This window comes from Cololabis saira, chromosome 1 (genome assembly GCF_033807715.1).
Source record: "Cololabis saira isolate AMF1-May2022 chromosome 1, fColSai1.1, whole genome shotgun sequence".
In the NCBI taxonomy this organism is placed as follows: domain Eukaryota; kingdom Metazoa; phylum Chordata; class Actinopteri; order Beloniformes; family Belonidae; genus Cololabis; species Cololabis saira.
The window spans coordinates 47,733,515-47,751,491 of NC_084587.1; the positions used below are offsets into that span (position 1 = coordinate 47,733,515).

The 17,977-nt window shown below is 39.9% G+C and overlaps 1 protein-coding gene and 2 non-coding genes across 3 annotated transcripts in view; 2 read left to right on the plus strand and 1 right to left on the minus strand.

The window, feature by feature from the left end:
* The window catches only part of LOC133441966 (multidrug and toxin extrusion protein 1-like), a 36,691-nt gene extending 23,755 nt beyond the window's left edge, over window positions 1–12,936 (minus strand). The window contains exons 1-2 of the mRNA XM_061719848.1: window positions 12,701–12,936; window positions 12,394–12,592 (exon numbers count right to left, since the gene is read on the minus strand). Of these exons, the coding sequence (XP_061575832.1) occupies window positions 12,394–12,592; window positions 12,701–12,936 (435 nt within the window). The remainder of the gene's footprint in view (window positions 1–12,393; window positions 12,593–12,700) is intronic.
* Window positions 1,045–1,259, plus strand: LOC133454579 (small nucleolar RNA U3). The gene has a single exon (XR_009783390.1). It is a non-coding gene; the product is annotated as a small nucleolar RNA U3 (small nucleolar RNA).
* On the plus strand, window positions 4,529–4,743 carry LOC133454572 (small nucleolar RNA U3). Its single transcript, XR_009783389.1, has one exon. It is a non-coding gene; the product is annotated as a small nucleolar RNA U3 (small nucleolar RNA).
* Window positions 12,937–17,977: the final 5,041 nt, after the last annotated feature.

Below are 17,977 nucleotides of genomic sequence, written 5' to 3' on the forward strand. Positions count from 1 at the left end.
CCCCAGCACATGCTGAAGGTCCCGGTCCGAAGAAGCCAACAAGACAACGTCATCAGCAAAAAGCAGAGATGAAATCCTGAGGTTCCCAAACCGGATCCCCTCCGGCCCCTGGCTGCGCCTAGAAATCCTGTCCATAAAAATTATGAACAGGACCGGTGACAAAGGCCAGCCCTGCTGGATTCCAACATGCACCGGGAACAAGTCTGATCTACTGCCGGCAATGCGAACCAGACTCCTGCTCCGATCATATAGAGACCAGACAGCCCTTAATAGAGGGCCCCGGACTCCATACTCACTCAGCACCCCCCACAGAATTGTGAACTAGTATTAATTGTTTTTTATTTTGCCAGTCAGGTGTTAGAATGTCAGTCACAAGTATTTATATTCCTTCAGTTAAATTTACAATGTGACTTAATGGTGGTTCCAGTTTTTAAACTGAACAGCTAAACTGGACTTGTATATTTGTAAATCAGTACTTTTTTTCTGCTAACCTCAGTTACATTTTTCTAACTACTTTGATCTTTGTAAGTGTGCATAATATCATTTTTCCTAAATCAAATGTCATTGTATAATATAAATAATAATAAATAAAGCAGTCAACATTTGAAGTGGATCAAAACTACACTTATGCCATGCACGTTTTTAATACAATTTATAACTTTAATTTTGATGAAACGCTATATATATAATGTGTGTGTATTTTAGAAAATTTGAATATCATGGAAAAGTTTAATTTCCATAATTCCATTCAAAAAGCTAGACTTTCATAGATCATAAATTCATTAGATATATATATCACAAGACATTTCACTTTAAAATCCACACAACCGTTGTCGCAAAGGATTGTGGGTTATCTCTAATAGAATAACAAAATTTAATGCATATGTTTCGGTACCGTTCAGACCGAAAGAACATTGTTAGTTTGTTTTACATTTTTTAGTGTGTATTACCTTGCCGTTTTGGGCCTGCTCGTCAACAGAATTGCACCATTACTGAGAAGGATGTTTCCGTGAATGACTTTCTGTTGCTGGCGCTGAGGAAGTTAAGACTATACTTTCAGGGATCATTTCTATAGTTCTTGACTTGAGAAATGTGTTTCTAAAGTGTTTGGTCTCGCTATCTACGATGATGAGTTGTGATACCCCCTTTTGAGCGTGAGGCGGGTGAGAAATAATGATTTATATCATACGTTTCTTGTCTTGATGAGCGTTCTGTACTCCTCTTTGGAGTATTGAGGAAGGGGGTATGATCAGAGTGGTAGCTTATTACTGTTCAAAGAAATTAATATATGGTTATATTGAATCACATGTGACAACTGATAATGTCAGAAGTTTTGTTTTCATAGGGAACTAAAGGAAGTAGTGTCATAATTTCATGAACCATTATCATGTATTCTAAGCATTGGTGCACACAAGCCGGGACTCCAGGGATGGTCTACTGCAGTGTTTCCCAACCCTGGTCCTCGAGGCACCCCTATCCTGCATGTTTTAGATGTTTCCCTGCTTCAGCACACCGTGATAAAAGTATGTGTGTCATCAACAGAGTTGTGCAGACCTTGGTGACAAGCTAATTAGGACCATTAATTAGAATCAGGTGTGTTGGTGCAGGAAAACATCTAAAACAGTGTTTCTCAATCCTGGTCCTCGAGTACCACTGTCCTGCATGTTTTAGATGCTACCCTGCTTCAGCACACCGTGATACAAGTACCTGTGTCATCAACAGAGTTGTGCAGACCTTGGTGACAAGCTAATTAGGACCATTAATTAGAATCAGCTGTGTTGGTGCAGGGAAACATCTAAAACATGCAGGACAGTGGTACTCCAGGACCAGGATTGAGAAGCACTGATCTAAAACATGGTGGACAGGGGTGCCTCGAGGACCAGGGTTGAGAAACACTGGTCTACTGCACGTTTTAGATGTTTCCCTGCCTCAACACAACCCTGATAGACAAGGCTGTGTCACCAACAGAGTTGTGTAAACCTTGATGACATGTTGATGACGACCAATGATTAGAATCAGGTGTGTTGAAGACAGGGAAACATCTAAAACATGCAGTAGACTAGCCCTGGAGTCCCGGCTTGTGTGCACCCCTGTTTAAGTGATGTATATATAAAAATAAGAGTCTCTGGAAGACGTGTATGCTTCCATGTGTCATTGTGAACTAGTATTAATTGTTTTTTATTTTGCCAGTCGGGCGTTAAAATGTCTGTCACAAGTATTTATATTCCTTCAGTTCAATTTACAATGTGACTTAATGGTGGTTCCAGTTTTTAAACTGAACAGCTAAACTGGACTTGTATATTTGTGAATCTGTACTTTTTTTCTGCTAAGCTCAGTTACATTTTTCTAACTACTTTGATGTTTTTAGGTGTGCATAATATCATTATTCCTAGATCAAATGTCATTATTTAATATTAATACAGCAGTCAACATTTGAAGTGGATCAAAACTACACTTATGCCATGCATGTTTTTAATACAATTTATAACTTTAACTTTGAAGAAACGTTATATGTATATATATATATATATATATATATATATATATATATATATATATATATATATATATATATATATATATATATATAAAATGTGTGTGTGTTTTAGAAAATTTGAATATAATGGAAAAGTAAATATCATAGACCAGTGTTTCTCAATCCTGGTCCTCGAGTACCACTGTCCTGCATGTTTTAGATGCTATCCTGCTTCAGCACACCGTGATACAAGTACCTGTGTCATCAACAGAGTTGTGCAGACCTTGGTGACAAGCTAATGAGGACCTTTAATTAGAATCAGGTGTGTTGGTGCAGGGAAACATCTAAAACATGCAGGACAGTGGTACTCGAGGACCAGGATTGAGAAGCACTGTCATAGACATTTCACTTTAAAATCCACACAACCGCTGTCGCAAAGGATTGTGGGTTATCTCTAATAGAATAACAAAATTTAATTTATATGTTTCGGTACCGTTCAGACCGAAAGAACATTGGCCGGGTTTCCCAGATCAGTTAAGTAGTTCTTAACAGCGAAAGACTTCTTTCAAACCTTCTTAAGGAGCCTGTGAAAGAAAATCGCGTTTCCCAGAGTTGCTCTTAGCTTAAGTATCTCTTTCATTAAGAAGGAAATGAAAGATGCTGCTGACCCAGTCTTTCCAACCATCTTAGTGAACAAAGACTCACAGATCCAGCCGCGTCAGGCAAATCAATATCACACCAAGCAATGAGATATTAAAACAATGCACCCCGCACAAATTTTGATTTATTTTATACTTTAGATTTATATTGTTTAGCATTTATTGGTGACAGCAAAGGGGGAAAAAAAGAAAAATAAGGAATAACAAGTGTGTTCCTGTATATGCTTTATGCGCACAAATAAAACGATCATCATGAATATCATTTATTTGATAATTTGGCTGCTATACAGCAATTTCTCGCTGCAAATCAACCGCGTCGCCGCGCGAAGCAGAACTGTTTATATGAACGCATTCGTGCGTCAGCACTTCAGTCCCCTGGACGTGCTGTCGGACCGGGCTGTCAGGCAGCCGGGACACCTGCGCCGTGCCCGAGCCCGAGCCCCTATGTGATGACAGGGAAGCAGCAGCTGAAGAACGAGATCCTTTGATGAATCGTTCATTACAGTCTCAAATATAATCAATGGTGTCGGTTTATATTAAAGAATCTTTTTGCCCAGAAGAAAAAAGAGCGAAGACAACGACCCATAACTATTTTCTTCTCTTGAAAAAACCCACCTGCCGACTCGCGCTGTATACAGCGCGAGTCGGGATGCAGCATCATTCAGAAGAGGAGGAATACGTGCGAGGCGGGGATGATCTCTGCAATCTGAAGCCCTCTATAATTGTAAAAAGAATTTCACTTATCACGGGTTCTTTTTGGAACATAACCCCTGCGAAAAACCAGGGTTTGCTGTAATTCCACGTTGCGATTTGCGAAACTCGCCTTCTCTTGGCTCATGTTTTTGAACGCACACACACGCCCACCCCGTTTACTCCCGGTCTCCGTGTGTGGGGAAAAAAAGCCTCACTGTAGCCAGAAATAACGGAGTAACGCACCGTTTGGATGAAAAAGGGTCATTGAATTATATTTATCATCTTAATTTTTTATTATAACGCACAGGCAGCAGTGAATTAGTGCGTTAGGCAGCAGTGCTGCGTGTGAAAATGCGCTGATAGTGATCGGTGATCGATTTGCCTGGCATCGATTCATTTGGTTTCAGAACCGTACAGCTGCTCCAAAGAGCGTCTGAAAGAGCGAAACTAAAGGACGGTGTTAAGAAGTCATCTGGGAAACACCCGTATCTTAGGATTCTCTCTTAGTTCAAACCTTCTTTGAACCTCTCTTAAATCCTTAAGAGAGGTTGGATCTGGGAAACCCGGCCATTGTTAGTTTGTTTTTAATTTTTTAGTGCGTATTACCTTGGCGTTTTGGGCCTGCTCATCAACAGAATTGCACCATTACTGAGAAGGATGTGTCCGTGAATGACCTTCTGTTGCCGGCGCTGAGGAAGTTAAGACTATACTTTCAGGGATCATTTCTATAGTTCTTGACTTGAGAAATGTGTTTCTAAAGTGTTTGGTCTCGCTATCCACGATGATGAGTTGTGATACCCCCTTTTGAGCGTGAAGCGGGCGAGAAACAATGATTTATTTCATACGTTTCTTGTCTTGATGAGCGTTCTGTACTCCTCTTTGGAGTATTGAGGAAGGGGGTATGATCAGAGTGGTAGCTTATTACTGTTCAAAGAAATGAATATATGGTTATGTTGAATCACATGCGGTCATTGGTATCCCGAGATATACTTAAAGGCCCTGACACACCAAGCCGACTGTCGGCTGTCGGGCAGTCGATGAGCATCGGTGCGCGTCTGTCGGCCTAGTTTTCTCAGTGTGTCCCGCACGTCGCCACAGGTCGGCCGACCGTCGGCAGCTTTTCAGCCGATTCGACATGTCGAATCGGCGTCGGCCGTCGGTCAAACAGCTCACTCTGTGATTGGCTGTTCAGATCTGCGTCGATTTAACGCGGAACCATAAATCAGCTACTGAGCCGGCGGGCAGACAGAAATCCCGAAATTTTCGGAGCAAATTTCTTAACAGGCGTAGCTCCAACTGTTAGATTCCATCTATTAAACCAACATTTATCTTCCTAAATGATTTATTTCAGCCAGCGGTAATTCTCCACAGAGCTGCAGATTTCTCCCCGGGACGACGGCAGGTTGACCTGGCGATCACGTCTGTACGTGAGCTGCTGCTGCGCCCCGGACCGGCGGCTCTTCTCCGAAAACATCGCAGCAAATTCGCAAAACACAGACTGCGCAGAACGTACGTGCTAGTTGGCCATTGGGTGTCGTCTTTGCGTGTGTCCAAATGCTTCTTTTTGAGCCCGACCCAGCCCGACACAGGCGACGCGAGGCGACACAGCAGTCGGCCGACAGCGGGCAACGTCGGGGTTGGTGTGTCCTCGGCTTAAGATGTGCCTTTAAAGACTCCATGTGTTTGACAGCTGCGGCATCTAGATTGGACCCAACTTTTCTTTAATTACTTGAACTGAACTAGAAACTTTGGTGACTCAGCTACAAAGTTGCTACATACAGTGCCTTTAAAAGAGAAACATGATTGTGCCCTCCCTCCTGTAGTTACAGTTCAGGTAGAGCATTGTTTTGTTTTTATACACACACACACAGTTACACAAACATACACAGCTCCTCACTCCGCAGTTTTGGGGGACAGATAATCGCAGTAGCCTAGCTTTGATTCAGTCTCAGGGACCTGAAATGGTTGCTGCTTGTGTCTCAGCCTATTCTCGTGTCTGTTTGTTTTTTCTCTTACAGATTTCAAAGGCTTGTGTGCTCGTTGTGCGTTTCCCTGTGTTTTTCTAGTTTCAGACTAGCAGCAGATCAGCGGATGTCAGTCCTCACCCCGACCCCCCCTCCCCTTCACATAAATATATATATATATATATATATATATATATATATATATATATATATATATATATATATATATATATATATATATATATATATAAATATATATATATATATATATATGTATGTATGTATGTATGTATGTATGTATGTATGTATGTATATATATATATATATATATATTTTATTGTTGCTGTTGGTTTCAGGTAATATACAGCCAAATCCTGGTCCTGCACAAAGTATTCTTACACCAGAAGATTTCAAAAGTAGATCAGGTCTAGGCTTCATGCACCTCAATGTTAGAAGTCTTTTACCTAAATTAGACATGATAAAGCTATGGACTCTTACAACTGATGTTGATATCTTGGTTCTTTCAGAAACTTGGTTAAAAAGGTCAATATCCGATGATCTAATTGCTATTGATGGCTACAATATTTATAGATCCGACCGAGTAGGTAAAGGAGGCGGGGTTGCAATCTATGTAAAATCAAAATTCTCTGGCTCTGTGTCACTTTCAATCTCCAAAGCTAGACAATTTGAGCTGCTTGCAATTAAAGTCAATTTGAATAAAAATCATCACTTGACTGTAGTTGGATGTTACAGACCCCCATCAGCCACTAAAGAAGCAGTATCCTCACTGTTTGAGGCCCTACAAAATCTCTGTGACACTGAGGTTCTTCTCATGGGCGATCTTAACTGGGACTGGCTTTCCTCTGCATCTGATGGTATCAAAGACTTATGCAATTCATTGAACCTCACACAAATGATAAGTGCTCCTACTAGGCTAAACCCAAAAGATCAGAATAAAGCCACCCTACTAGATCTAATACTTACAAACATGCCCTATAAATATCCATCAACTGCAGTATTCTGCAACGATGTAAGCGATCACTGTACAATTTCCACAATAAGAGATTCCAAACTAAGTAAATCCAAACCTCGCTATATTTTTAAAAGATACTTCAAACATTTTCAAAAACAAACCTTCCTTGGTGATTTGTATGAAAGTGATATGGGCAGAGTCAGTCTAATAAATGATGTGGAGTGTGCTTGGGAACATTTTTACAAGTCATTTAAAATGATTTGTGACAAACATGCCCCTATAAAGAAATTTAGAATATCTGGAAAAGATAACCCTTGGTTTACAGAAGAACTTGCCAAACTAATCAGGGAAAGAAATGTATCCTGGACTAAAGCGCGCTCCACTAATGCACCTGCTGATTGGACAACCTTTAAGGCCTTAAGAAACAAATGCACAGCCTTGACTAAGAAAACAAAATCAGAATACTATTTAAATTCTATTTCAGAAAACCTAAACAACCCAACAAAGTTTTGGAAACAAATAAAATCCTTATCCAATACCAAAATCAAATCAAGCTTACCAGAAAAAATTAAGGTTAATGCAGTTGAAACTACTTCCAAAGAAGGCATTATAAAATGTTTTAATGAGCACTTTAAGTCAGCTGGTTCTGTCTCCAACATATGTGCAGCTGAAAAAACCCCAAGCTCAGCTGGTGAGACACATTCATATGACACTGACAAAAGTCAAAACTGCTTCTCTTTTCAACCTATTCCATGTGTGGAAATAAGGAAAGCTCTTAAAGCTATTAATCCAAGAAAATCTCCTGGACCAGATAATTTGGACCCTTATCTCCTGAAAACTGCAGCTGATTTTATTGCTGAACCCATTTCTCATATTTTTAATTTGAGCCTCCAAATGAATATCATTCCCACAATATGGAAATCAGCTTTTGTTGTGCCACTTTTTAAAGGTGGGGACCCAACTGATCTCAACAACTATCGCCCTATCTCAAAATTGCCAATTCTAGCTAAAATATTAGAATCTCAAGTAAATTTTCAGATAAAACAGTACTTGGTATGGTAAACAATAATATTCTGTGTGAAACGCAGTCTGGTTTTAGGGCAGGACATAGCACCATAACTGCAACGATGTCTGTGCTTAATGACATCTGTAATGCTTTAGACCAGAAGAAACACTGTGCTGTACTGTTTATTGATTTAACCAAGGCTTTTGATTCTGTTAACCATGGATTACTGCTTAAAAAACTCAAAGATATTGGCTTTTCTGACCCAGCGGTTCACTGGTTCAGGAATTATCTTACAGACAGGACCCAATGTGTAGCTACAGATGGGCACCAGTCAGACTTTATCACAATTTCCAATGGGGTCCCTCAAGGTTCTGTTTTGGCTCCTGTCCTATTTACAGTTTTTATTAATGACATTGGGAGGAATCTGAACAGTGCAAAAATCCATCTTTACGCAGATGACACAGTTATTCATTCGATCGCCCCCTCTCTTTCCCAAGCCATCAATGATCTCCAGTCTGCTTTTGAACAGCTCCAGACATCACTGACTGAACTAAAGTTGGTCCTCAATGCCAAAAAGACCAAATTTATGACTTTTACCAGAACCCGTTCAACCAACACCATCCATCCTGGTATACAAACTACAGGAGGAGAAACTATTGAAAGAGTAGCATCATATAAATACCTGGGTATCTGGTTGGATGACAAACTGTCATTTTCAGAACATGTGTCTCATCTGGTAAAGAAACTGAGGGCTTTGCTGGGGTTTTATTATAGAAACAAAACCTGTTTTAACATTGTTGCCAAGAAAAAGCTGGTACAGGCAACTTTTTTAAGCACTCTGGACTACGGGGACATTATTTATATGCATGCTGCCTCCTCAAAACTTCATTACCTTGATACAGTATATCACAGTGCTTTGCGTTTCATTACCAACTCAGCGTTTAGGACACATCACTGTGTTCTCTATTCTCTGGTTTCCTGGCCCTCACTGACCCTTAGGAGACAACAACATTGGATTATTTTTATTTACAAAGCCATTCTGAATAAACTCCCCACATATCTGTCCAACTTGTTGTCTCCAGTTCATAGTGTGTACAGCTCCCGCTCTTCCACACGGAAGCTGTATAAAGTCCCCAGGATTCACACAGAACTTGGCAAAGCAGCTTTCTCCTACGCTGCTCCCTGGTCCTGGAACAACATTCAGAACTGTCTTAAACTTTCTGGACTCATCTCCTTGGGTGAATTCAAGGTTCTTCTCAAACAGAATCTAACAGAAATGTGCACCTGCTATTTTTAATGTAAGGTATTGTAATGTTGTTTGCACTGTTTGTTGTTGTTGTTGTTGTTAAATTGATTTTATTGTTGTTGCACCAGTTAAGCCTCTTGGCCAGGTCTCCCTCGTAAAAGAGATTCAGTCTCAAGGGATTTTCCTGGTAAAATAAAGGTTAAATAAAAATAAAATCACCAAAAAAAAATAAAAATAAAATATATATATATATATATATATATATATATATATGTATATGTAAGGGATAATGCCCGACGAGGTGTACATTATCATAAATATATGAAGGGCATTATCCCGCTTATACCACAGGGCCAGTGCTTTAAGTGGACAAAAATAAGTGCCGGTACTCCCCTTATTCAACTGATGTCAGGTAAATTAGGCGGTGGGTGATTAAGTGATATATTTAAATACTAGGACATGAGCTAGAAAGAAAGAAAATTGTTTTATTGAATTTTCCAAACAAATTATGTGTACACAAGGGAGGTCTTCAGGGGGGCGGCCCTCAGGTAGCAGAGAGGCTGATGCACAACCGAACTAACTGGACCTAGAGTTTCCTGTGGACAGACACATGAGAGCCACACAGAGATAAAATATGGAGAAAATTGGAGAAGTGAGCTATGCAGTTGACAAGTAAATCAATTAAATAACATACTCCTGTGTTTGTTTCTATCATAAAAAAGGTTGACAATGACTGTAGTGAAACTTAAAAGGGCAAATTCACATATTTAGGAGGACCAACAACATGATATTATTGATGAATAAGATCTTCATATACTTACAAAAATGCAACCACATCTTGAGCAGGAGGTTGACAAACAAGGCACTGGTACTGAACATACCTGTGGACAGACACATGAGAGACACACATAGATCAAATATGGAGACAAGGCATGGAGAAAATAACACACAGACCCATAATAAACATAAAGAAGAATCATAATTTTTCAGACAACAAATGTTAAAAACTATGAAGCTTTTTTAAGTAGAATTCATAGCAGTGTTGCTGTTCTGGTTTGCATTATATTGTACAAATGTGTCAAAAGAAGTGGACTGTGAATATATAAGACAATTGTGATTATATTTCAACCTACTTAGAAAAGGCTCCAGCAGGTCTCGGGGTCATCTTTGCTCCAACGGCTTGGAGCTTCACATTCCCTGTCTCCTGCGCTTCGTCTCCCCTTCGCCAGCCATGACATCACATAGCTTTGTGGTCTGAACTGTTGTAATGGTGGCCCATTACATTTCAGAAAGATCAGGTTTGAGGTCAGGTAAGTTCTGCATCAATTTTAGCGCGGAACCATAAATTCAAACTTTAAGAGTGAACGTCTCACGAGGGGCAGTCGCGTTGTCATGGTGACACCACTGTATAGCCAAATCGCAAGGAGAGAACAGAGTACAATGAGCTCATGAGAAGTCCCGGTACGCCGTAAAAAGTCCCGGTACGCCAGAGGCTAATATTGAGAAGTGGGGGTACTCCGTACCGGCCCACTTAAAGCACTGCACAGGGCATTATCCCGCTTATAACAAGGCCACTTACCAAAAAACATAAAAATAAATCAGTTATTCATGCTTTAATTTGTTTTCAGTTTAAATCATTAGTTTTATAACAAGCCACAGCTGAGCGGATAATCTGACTATTTAATCTCTCATCTGCAGCCGCTTGTTCGTTTAAAGTTTGTGGCTCGCGATCCTCGCCACTGCTTGCCGGAGCATTGGGAGATGATAAAATGTTGCTCCATTTTCGTCTCTCCTGTACTGATGGATCCCAGTAAACCTGCAAGCTGCTCTCACACCGATGACCCGTCACCGACATGATCTGGTGAGTTTCCAGCCAAGCATCAGAGAGACGGCCGATAGCTGCGCTCCAGAGGCCATGTCACCTCCTTGTGCAGTTTCTCCAGTTTCTTTTCATTTTCTTTTCTCTCCTCTTCTGCATCCCAGTCATCAAAATTGTTAAATTCACCAAATACATTAAAAGAAATTACAAAATCACTCATGTCACTGTCCCGCGGTAGCCGGCTCTTCTTCTCTGAATCTCTGTTGCCGTGGTTACTACCTGGCAGTTGATTCAGCGCAATGATATTAAAGTTATCAGGCAATTTGACCGAACTTGTTTTTCTAGGTGTAGGTTATCACTTATAACCTACGCCTGCCAGCCAATCAGCATCGAGTATTCACACAGACCGTGGTAAAAATATTAATAAAATAAATATATTTTATGTATATATTATGTATTAAAAATGCATATATGCCTTAGGGTTTTAAAAAATTGGTATTAACCATTAATATATATGCAGACAAAGAGGGAAAAAAAAAAGAAACATGAAATCTCTGCGTATTAAACAAAACACACAGCATTCACATCCCAAGTCCTGCTAATTATCATTTATGACGTTTACAGGTTTCTTTAGGTTTTTTTTTCTTTAGGTTTTTCTTCAGTTTTAGGGCACGTGTGTTGAGCCGCATTTTTTAATAACGGTGCATTTTGTAATATCCATCCATCCATCCATTATCTTACCCGCTTTATCCCTTGCGGGGTCACGGGGGTCTGCTGGAGCCTATCCCAGCTCATTTTAGGTGAGAGGCAGGGGTTACACCCTGGACAGGTCACCAGTCCATCACAGGGCCACAGGGGGTTTGTAATAAACGTCCAAAATGTAATAACCTGTCATTTCATTTTGTAATAAAGCTGCATTTTGTAATAAACTACCCCAACGCATTTTGTAATAAATTTTGCCGCATTATGTTATAAGTTATTAAATTTTGAGAAGATTATTGCAAAATGCACTTGCAACTTTTTTATTCTCTACAAAATGTAATAACATGGTGCATTATGTAATAACAATTCTAAAGCATAGTTTATTTGTTTGTTACTGGCCTATATAATTCCAAACTTCAAAAAGGCAACTAAAGTTATATTTGGAGTATTATACATAGATTTATTGGGCTACATAGCTCTAAGGGAAATTGCATAAAAAAACAACAAAAGTCACTCTTGTATAAATTAATTGTTAAACAAACAACAATAATAGGTATTATTAGATAATGCACCATGTTATTACATTTCCTAGAAAATAAAAAAGTTGCAAGTGCATTTTATAATAATCTTCTCAAAATGCAATAACAATATTTATTAAAAAAAGGGGCAGTTTATTACAAAATTCGGCTTTATTACAAAATTAAATAAAAAAGTTATTACATTTTGGACGTTTATTACAAAATGCACCGTTATTACAAAATGCGGCTCAACACACGTGCCACCAAAACTAAAACCAGTGACATGAGGTGAAACTCTGAGGTAAAAGCCAGTGCAGTTCCATCCCAGTGGTCTTACCACCGGCCCCGCCAGTTTGCAGAGCTGGACCAGCTCCGTGCGGGTCTCCTGCGGGATGTAGTTCCCCAGTCTCCTCCTCCAGGAGCCGCAGCCTCCGCCAGAACCCGCCTCATCCTTCAGATCCGCCTCTGCAGCAGCCGAACCGTCCATATCTGAGCCCGGCCTGGTTCCTGCCCCGGTGACCGGTCCCGCCGGCAGCCTGCGCGGACAGAGACAAGGTAAGTACCGGCTTAAACTTTGGTTAAAGGTTGGTGTTGAGTTAGAGGAGGAGAGGAGGAGAGGAGGAGAGGAGGAGGAGCTGCAACACGTGCTGTAAGCCGAGGAGGAGGCTCCCGCAGCCGGACAGCTGCGCTCCCTGACGCTGCCGTCACCGGCCAGACCGCATGATGCATTCCAGCGATCAAGTTCACAAACTAAACACAACACGAAGCGCACGGAGGTAATACTGGTGGGAAAAGCCAGCCTGTCCCGGAACCGTCTGAAAGTCCTTCTCAGCACAAGTGCTTCATCATCCGCAGCGTCATTCAGAAGTTGGCTCGCCATCGTGAAGCAGGCCACGTGGCTGGACCTGCTTTTATGGCTGGACTTGTTTACAACTCTTCTGCTTCTTCAGCAGTCATTTGTCTAATCACATGCAGTAGTCTACACTGATACAACTATTGTGTTTGATCTACTTAAAAAAAATAAGTCAACTTTTTGCATGAGATTATTATGTAGATCAAGAAAGACTAGTCTTTGTATAAACGAATTTTATGTAATGTGACCTCTTATTATATACTGATAATTTATAGATGTTCCTATAAATTCTATAACATTAGAATTTATAGAAACATCTGCAGTAGAAAATATTTTGTAATTTATACAATAAACAATGATTTGTTTCAAATAGACTGATGTTTCATTTTCATATTTTGCCATGCTTTGTGTGTTCTGCTTTATGTGTCCACTCCGTCATGTGCTGGTCCACCCTGTCATCTTGATATTTTTGAATAATAATTCAATTATACTGTGAAATATCTGTATAATTTAGTGTGTTCAATAGCTAAGTGGGGGGGCAATAATATGCAAATAAAAAATTGCATCCAAATATCACAGTTTTCTCCAAATTAAATAAAATATATGTGCAAATTGTATGTATTTCTTTAAAAACAGATGGTTTGCATAAAATATTTTATTTATTTATAACTTGAAAGCAAACAAATAACCCTGTCTAGGAAAGGGACATCATACCTTCCAGAAAATGTAATTTTTAGGGCCCGAGCACCTTCAGTGCGAAGGCCCTATTGTATCTGTAGGAATTTTTCTTTCTTTCTTTCTTTTTTCTTTCTTTTTTCTTCTGACGAAAGGAGGGCCTTTTTGCCCCCCTAAACGTGCCCAAAAAGTCACCAAATTTTGCATGCAAGTCAGGCCTGGCGAAAAATTTGATATTTAATGGTTTACATTAATGGGCGTGGCAAAATGGCTCAACAGCGCCCCCTGGAAAACTTTGTGCCTCAAGCCCCACAATACGGTTTGACGTACATGCACGAAAATCGGTACACACCTGTATCATGTCGCAACTTAAAGAAAAGTCTCTTGGCGCCATGGCCAAAACCGAACAGGAAGTCGGCCATTTTGAATTAATTGTGTAATTTTGGTGCAATTTATGCCATTCTTTCGGCAATTAATACGGCCCGAACCGTAACGTGCACCCAGGTGTGTTATACATCAAAATGTGCGTCTTCATCTTGCGACTATGCGCATTACTTTTCTCTTTCAAAAGTGTTACCGTGGCGACGCTAGACGCCAAAAAGCGTGCCCCCCTTCATCTGATTGGTCCATATTTGATAGTTCTCCAAAAGTCACCAAATTTTGCACGCAAGCCAGGCCTGGCGATAAATTTGATATTTCATGGTTTGCATTAATGGGCGTGGCCTAACGGCTCAACAGCGCCCCCTAGAATAATTTTCTCTGCCATAACTTTTGAAAGGTTTGACATAAAGAGTCGTGGGTGGTGTCATGGGACTCGGTATTGAGTCCTTGACCATAATTGGTGAAAATTAGCCCCGCCCCTTCTTCGGATTGGTTGTCCCGATTTTCTGCTATAACTTTTGAATGGTTTGACATAGAGAGTCGTGGGTGGTGTCATCAGATTCTGTATGGAGTCCTTGACCTTCATTGGCCTGAATTAGCCCCGCCCCTTCTTCTGATTGGTTGTCCCTTTTTTCTGCTATAACTTTTGAATGGTTTGACATAGGAAGTCGTGGGTGGTGTCATTTCTGATATGCTTATGGGGGCGGTGGCCGTGAGTGCGAGGGCCCGTTCATCGCTGCTTGCAGCTTTAATTATATTTAATATTGCAATGAAAACATATTTAACAGTAATGTATTTGTCCATGACAGGGTGGACATGTCTTATGGTTTATTCTCCCAATATTGCCCCATAATTATCTGAAAATATGTGTGGGAGCTCAGCTAATATTTTTACAACTTGGGTGTCTACTATTCATGATAGGACATAAAGGGAATTCGAAATTAAGACCAAAATGTGTGAGTATTGTGAGGGCTGAAAGGCACTCTACGGTGATATTGACCCGTATGTAAATAATACATTTTGCAAGTACAGTCAACTTAATTGTGTTAAGTTTACTTTATTTATCAAAATTAAGTTGACTTTAATTTCAAAAATTAAAAGGTTATGGAAAGGTAAATACAACAAGATCATTGCTTGTTGTTTGTGTGTAAATGAAAAGATTGCCTGGGATTACATACTGGAAAAAATGCACAATCTCTTGTTTTTTTAACAAATGCAGATTAAGTTCAAAACTAGATTTATTCATGTAAAGCAACTAACTTCATTTTTTATTGTTAATATCACAGATTTAAATATGTTATATTTACATGCGCTTAGATTTATTTTTTTTCAGTGTATTAAAGAGCTTTCTGACAACATGATGGAACAGTAACAATGCCCACATAATTATAAAATTGAACATGATTACCACCATCAGGGGTGGCCCAAGCCTCCATGGGGCCCTAAGCAAAATTTGATTTTGGGGCCCTCTATTACTGCCAATAATCCTGATTATTGATCATTGACACTGCCACTACTTAGTTCATGTTCTTCCCTGTCATTACAAATACACTTGTAAAGCTAGATGTAAGAACTTTTTGTTGTAGTTAGATTGTAATCCACAGTGATTTAGACCATGGAAGCAGACAACAGATTAACAAACTTGCAGAAAAATCTTTCAAAATATTTTTCAAAGTCAGCAACTGCCCCTACTGGCCACACAGAGAAGCAACAGATAAAAGGTCAAAGAGCTGCACAGTTGCAGCAGTGTTGTTTCCATCATCCTATTATCATCCTGGCATGTTTATACCCATCTATGGTTTTTAATCTGAAATGAGAGTAAATCCAGCTACTGGGGTTGATTTACCCTTAATATTTAAAGTGAGTACTAACTGTGATACTGAGTGTCATCTACAGTGTAGGCCTACTAAAAGAAGCAAAATAATCAAATAGATAATTTATAAACCATTTACTGTAAACACGTTAACTACTTTATTTTTGGTTTTAAATAAACTGCAACGGCAATGTGCAACAACAATTAGAAGTGGGACAACAACAATTAAGTGCAACAACAAAGTACTAAAAAAACTAGAACTATAATTAAACTCACTCAACTTAGATAAACAGTACCTTGTCAATATGTGTATTTATGTAAAAATAATTTTATTTTACTTTATTTTTTAACTCTTGGGGGCCCCCTAGTGGTCCTAAGCAGCCGCTTAGTTCGCCTATGCCTTGGGCCGGCTCTGACCACCATAATATCAAGATAATAATAGTGCTTGAGTGAATGTCAAAATTAATCAGTGGTTTATTATTGCAGGCTGTTCTTTTTCTTCTTCTTTTTTTTAAAGTCCAAAACGGGCAGATAAGAAAACAAACTCAAGGCGTAAACACAAATGTTTATATTTAATGGTTTGCATTAATGGCCGTGACCAAATGGCTCAACAGAGTCCCCTAGAAAACTTTGTGCCTCAAGCCCCACAATACGGTTTGACGTACATGCACGAAAATCGGTACTCACCTGTATCATGTCGCAACTTAAAGAAAAGTCTCTTGGCGCCATGGCCGAAACCGAACAGGAAGTCGGCCATTTTGAATTAATCGTGTAATATTGGCACAATTTATGCCACTTTCTTCGGCCGTTAATACGGCCCGAACCATAATGGGCACCCAGGTGTGTTATACATCAAAATGTGCGTCTAGATCCTGCGACGATGGGCATTACTTTTCTCAGTCAAAGGCGTGACGGTGGCGACGATAGATGCCAAAAAGCGCGACCTCCCTTAATCTGATTGGTCCATATCTGATAGTTCCTACTTTCTGCCATAACTTTTGAATGGGTTGTGATAAAGACATGTGGGTGGTGTCATCGGACTCGGTATTGAGTACGTGACCTTCATTGGCCTGAATTAGCCCCGCCCCTTCTTCTGATTGGTCAATATTTGATACACGCACACACACACACACATAAACATATACACTGGCTTGTTCACCTGCATGCTTGCTCTGTAGTTTTTGGGGTTAGTTAATCGCGGTAGTTTAGCTTAGACTGTGATCGGATCTCGAGATTTGGGTCGATTGATGCTCGTGTTTTGGTTGGCTCTGTGTCGGTTTTGTGTTTCGTTTGTGGTTTTTGTTGCAGATTTCCAGTGCTTGACGTGTGCCTCCGTGTGTTCTTGCTTCCTGGATTGGCAGTGGATGTAACCCCCCCCCCTCAAAAAACAAAAAAATCACTGGGTTTGTATGTGTATATATATATGTATGTGTATGCGTGTGTATGCGTGTGTATGCGTGTGTATGCGTATGTATGCGTATATATATGTATATTTAAATATAGTAATAATGCACATATATATGCCTTAGGTTTTTATCGGCATGGTATCAACCATTAATATATGTGCAGACAAGGTAAAAAAAAAAATATATATATGATAGTCCCTATTTTCTGCTATAACTTTTTAATGGTTTCCCATAGAGAGTCGTTGGTGGTGTCATCTGACTCGGTTTTGACTCTTTCACCTTAATTGGTGCAAATTAGCCCCGCCCCTTCTTCTGATTAGTCGATATGTGATAGTTCCGATTTTCTTCAATAACTTTTGAATGCTTTGACATAAAGACTCGTGGGTGGTGTCATCGGACATGGTTTTGAGTCCTTGAATATAATTGGTGCAAATTAGCCCCGCCCCTTCATCTGATTGGTCGATATCTGATAGTTCCTACTTTCTGCCATAACTTTTGAATGGTTTGATATAGAGAGTCGTGGCTGGTGTCATCCACTAAATGTCCAGGCCTGAAGATATCTACATGCAAATCACACAAGCGCTTCCACTGCAGCACGCCTGAACGTGCACAAGGGTGCGAGGGCCCGTTCATCACTGCTTGCAGCTTTAATTGTAGTTGTAGTTGTAGCATTTGTACGGAGATCATTCTTTTATGCTTTAAAAACCAGCTGCTGTGAACAGAGCTGTAAGGACATGGTGGTGAAGGGAGGGAGCTCTTGTGCGGTATCTCTGTGGCATTTCGCATGGTCAAG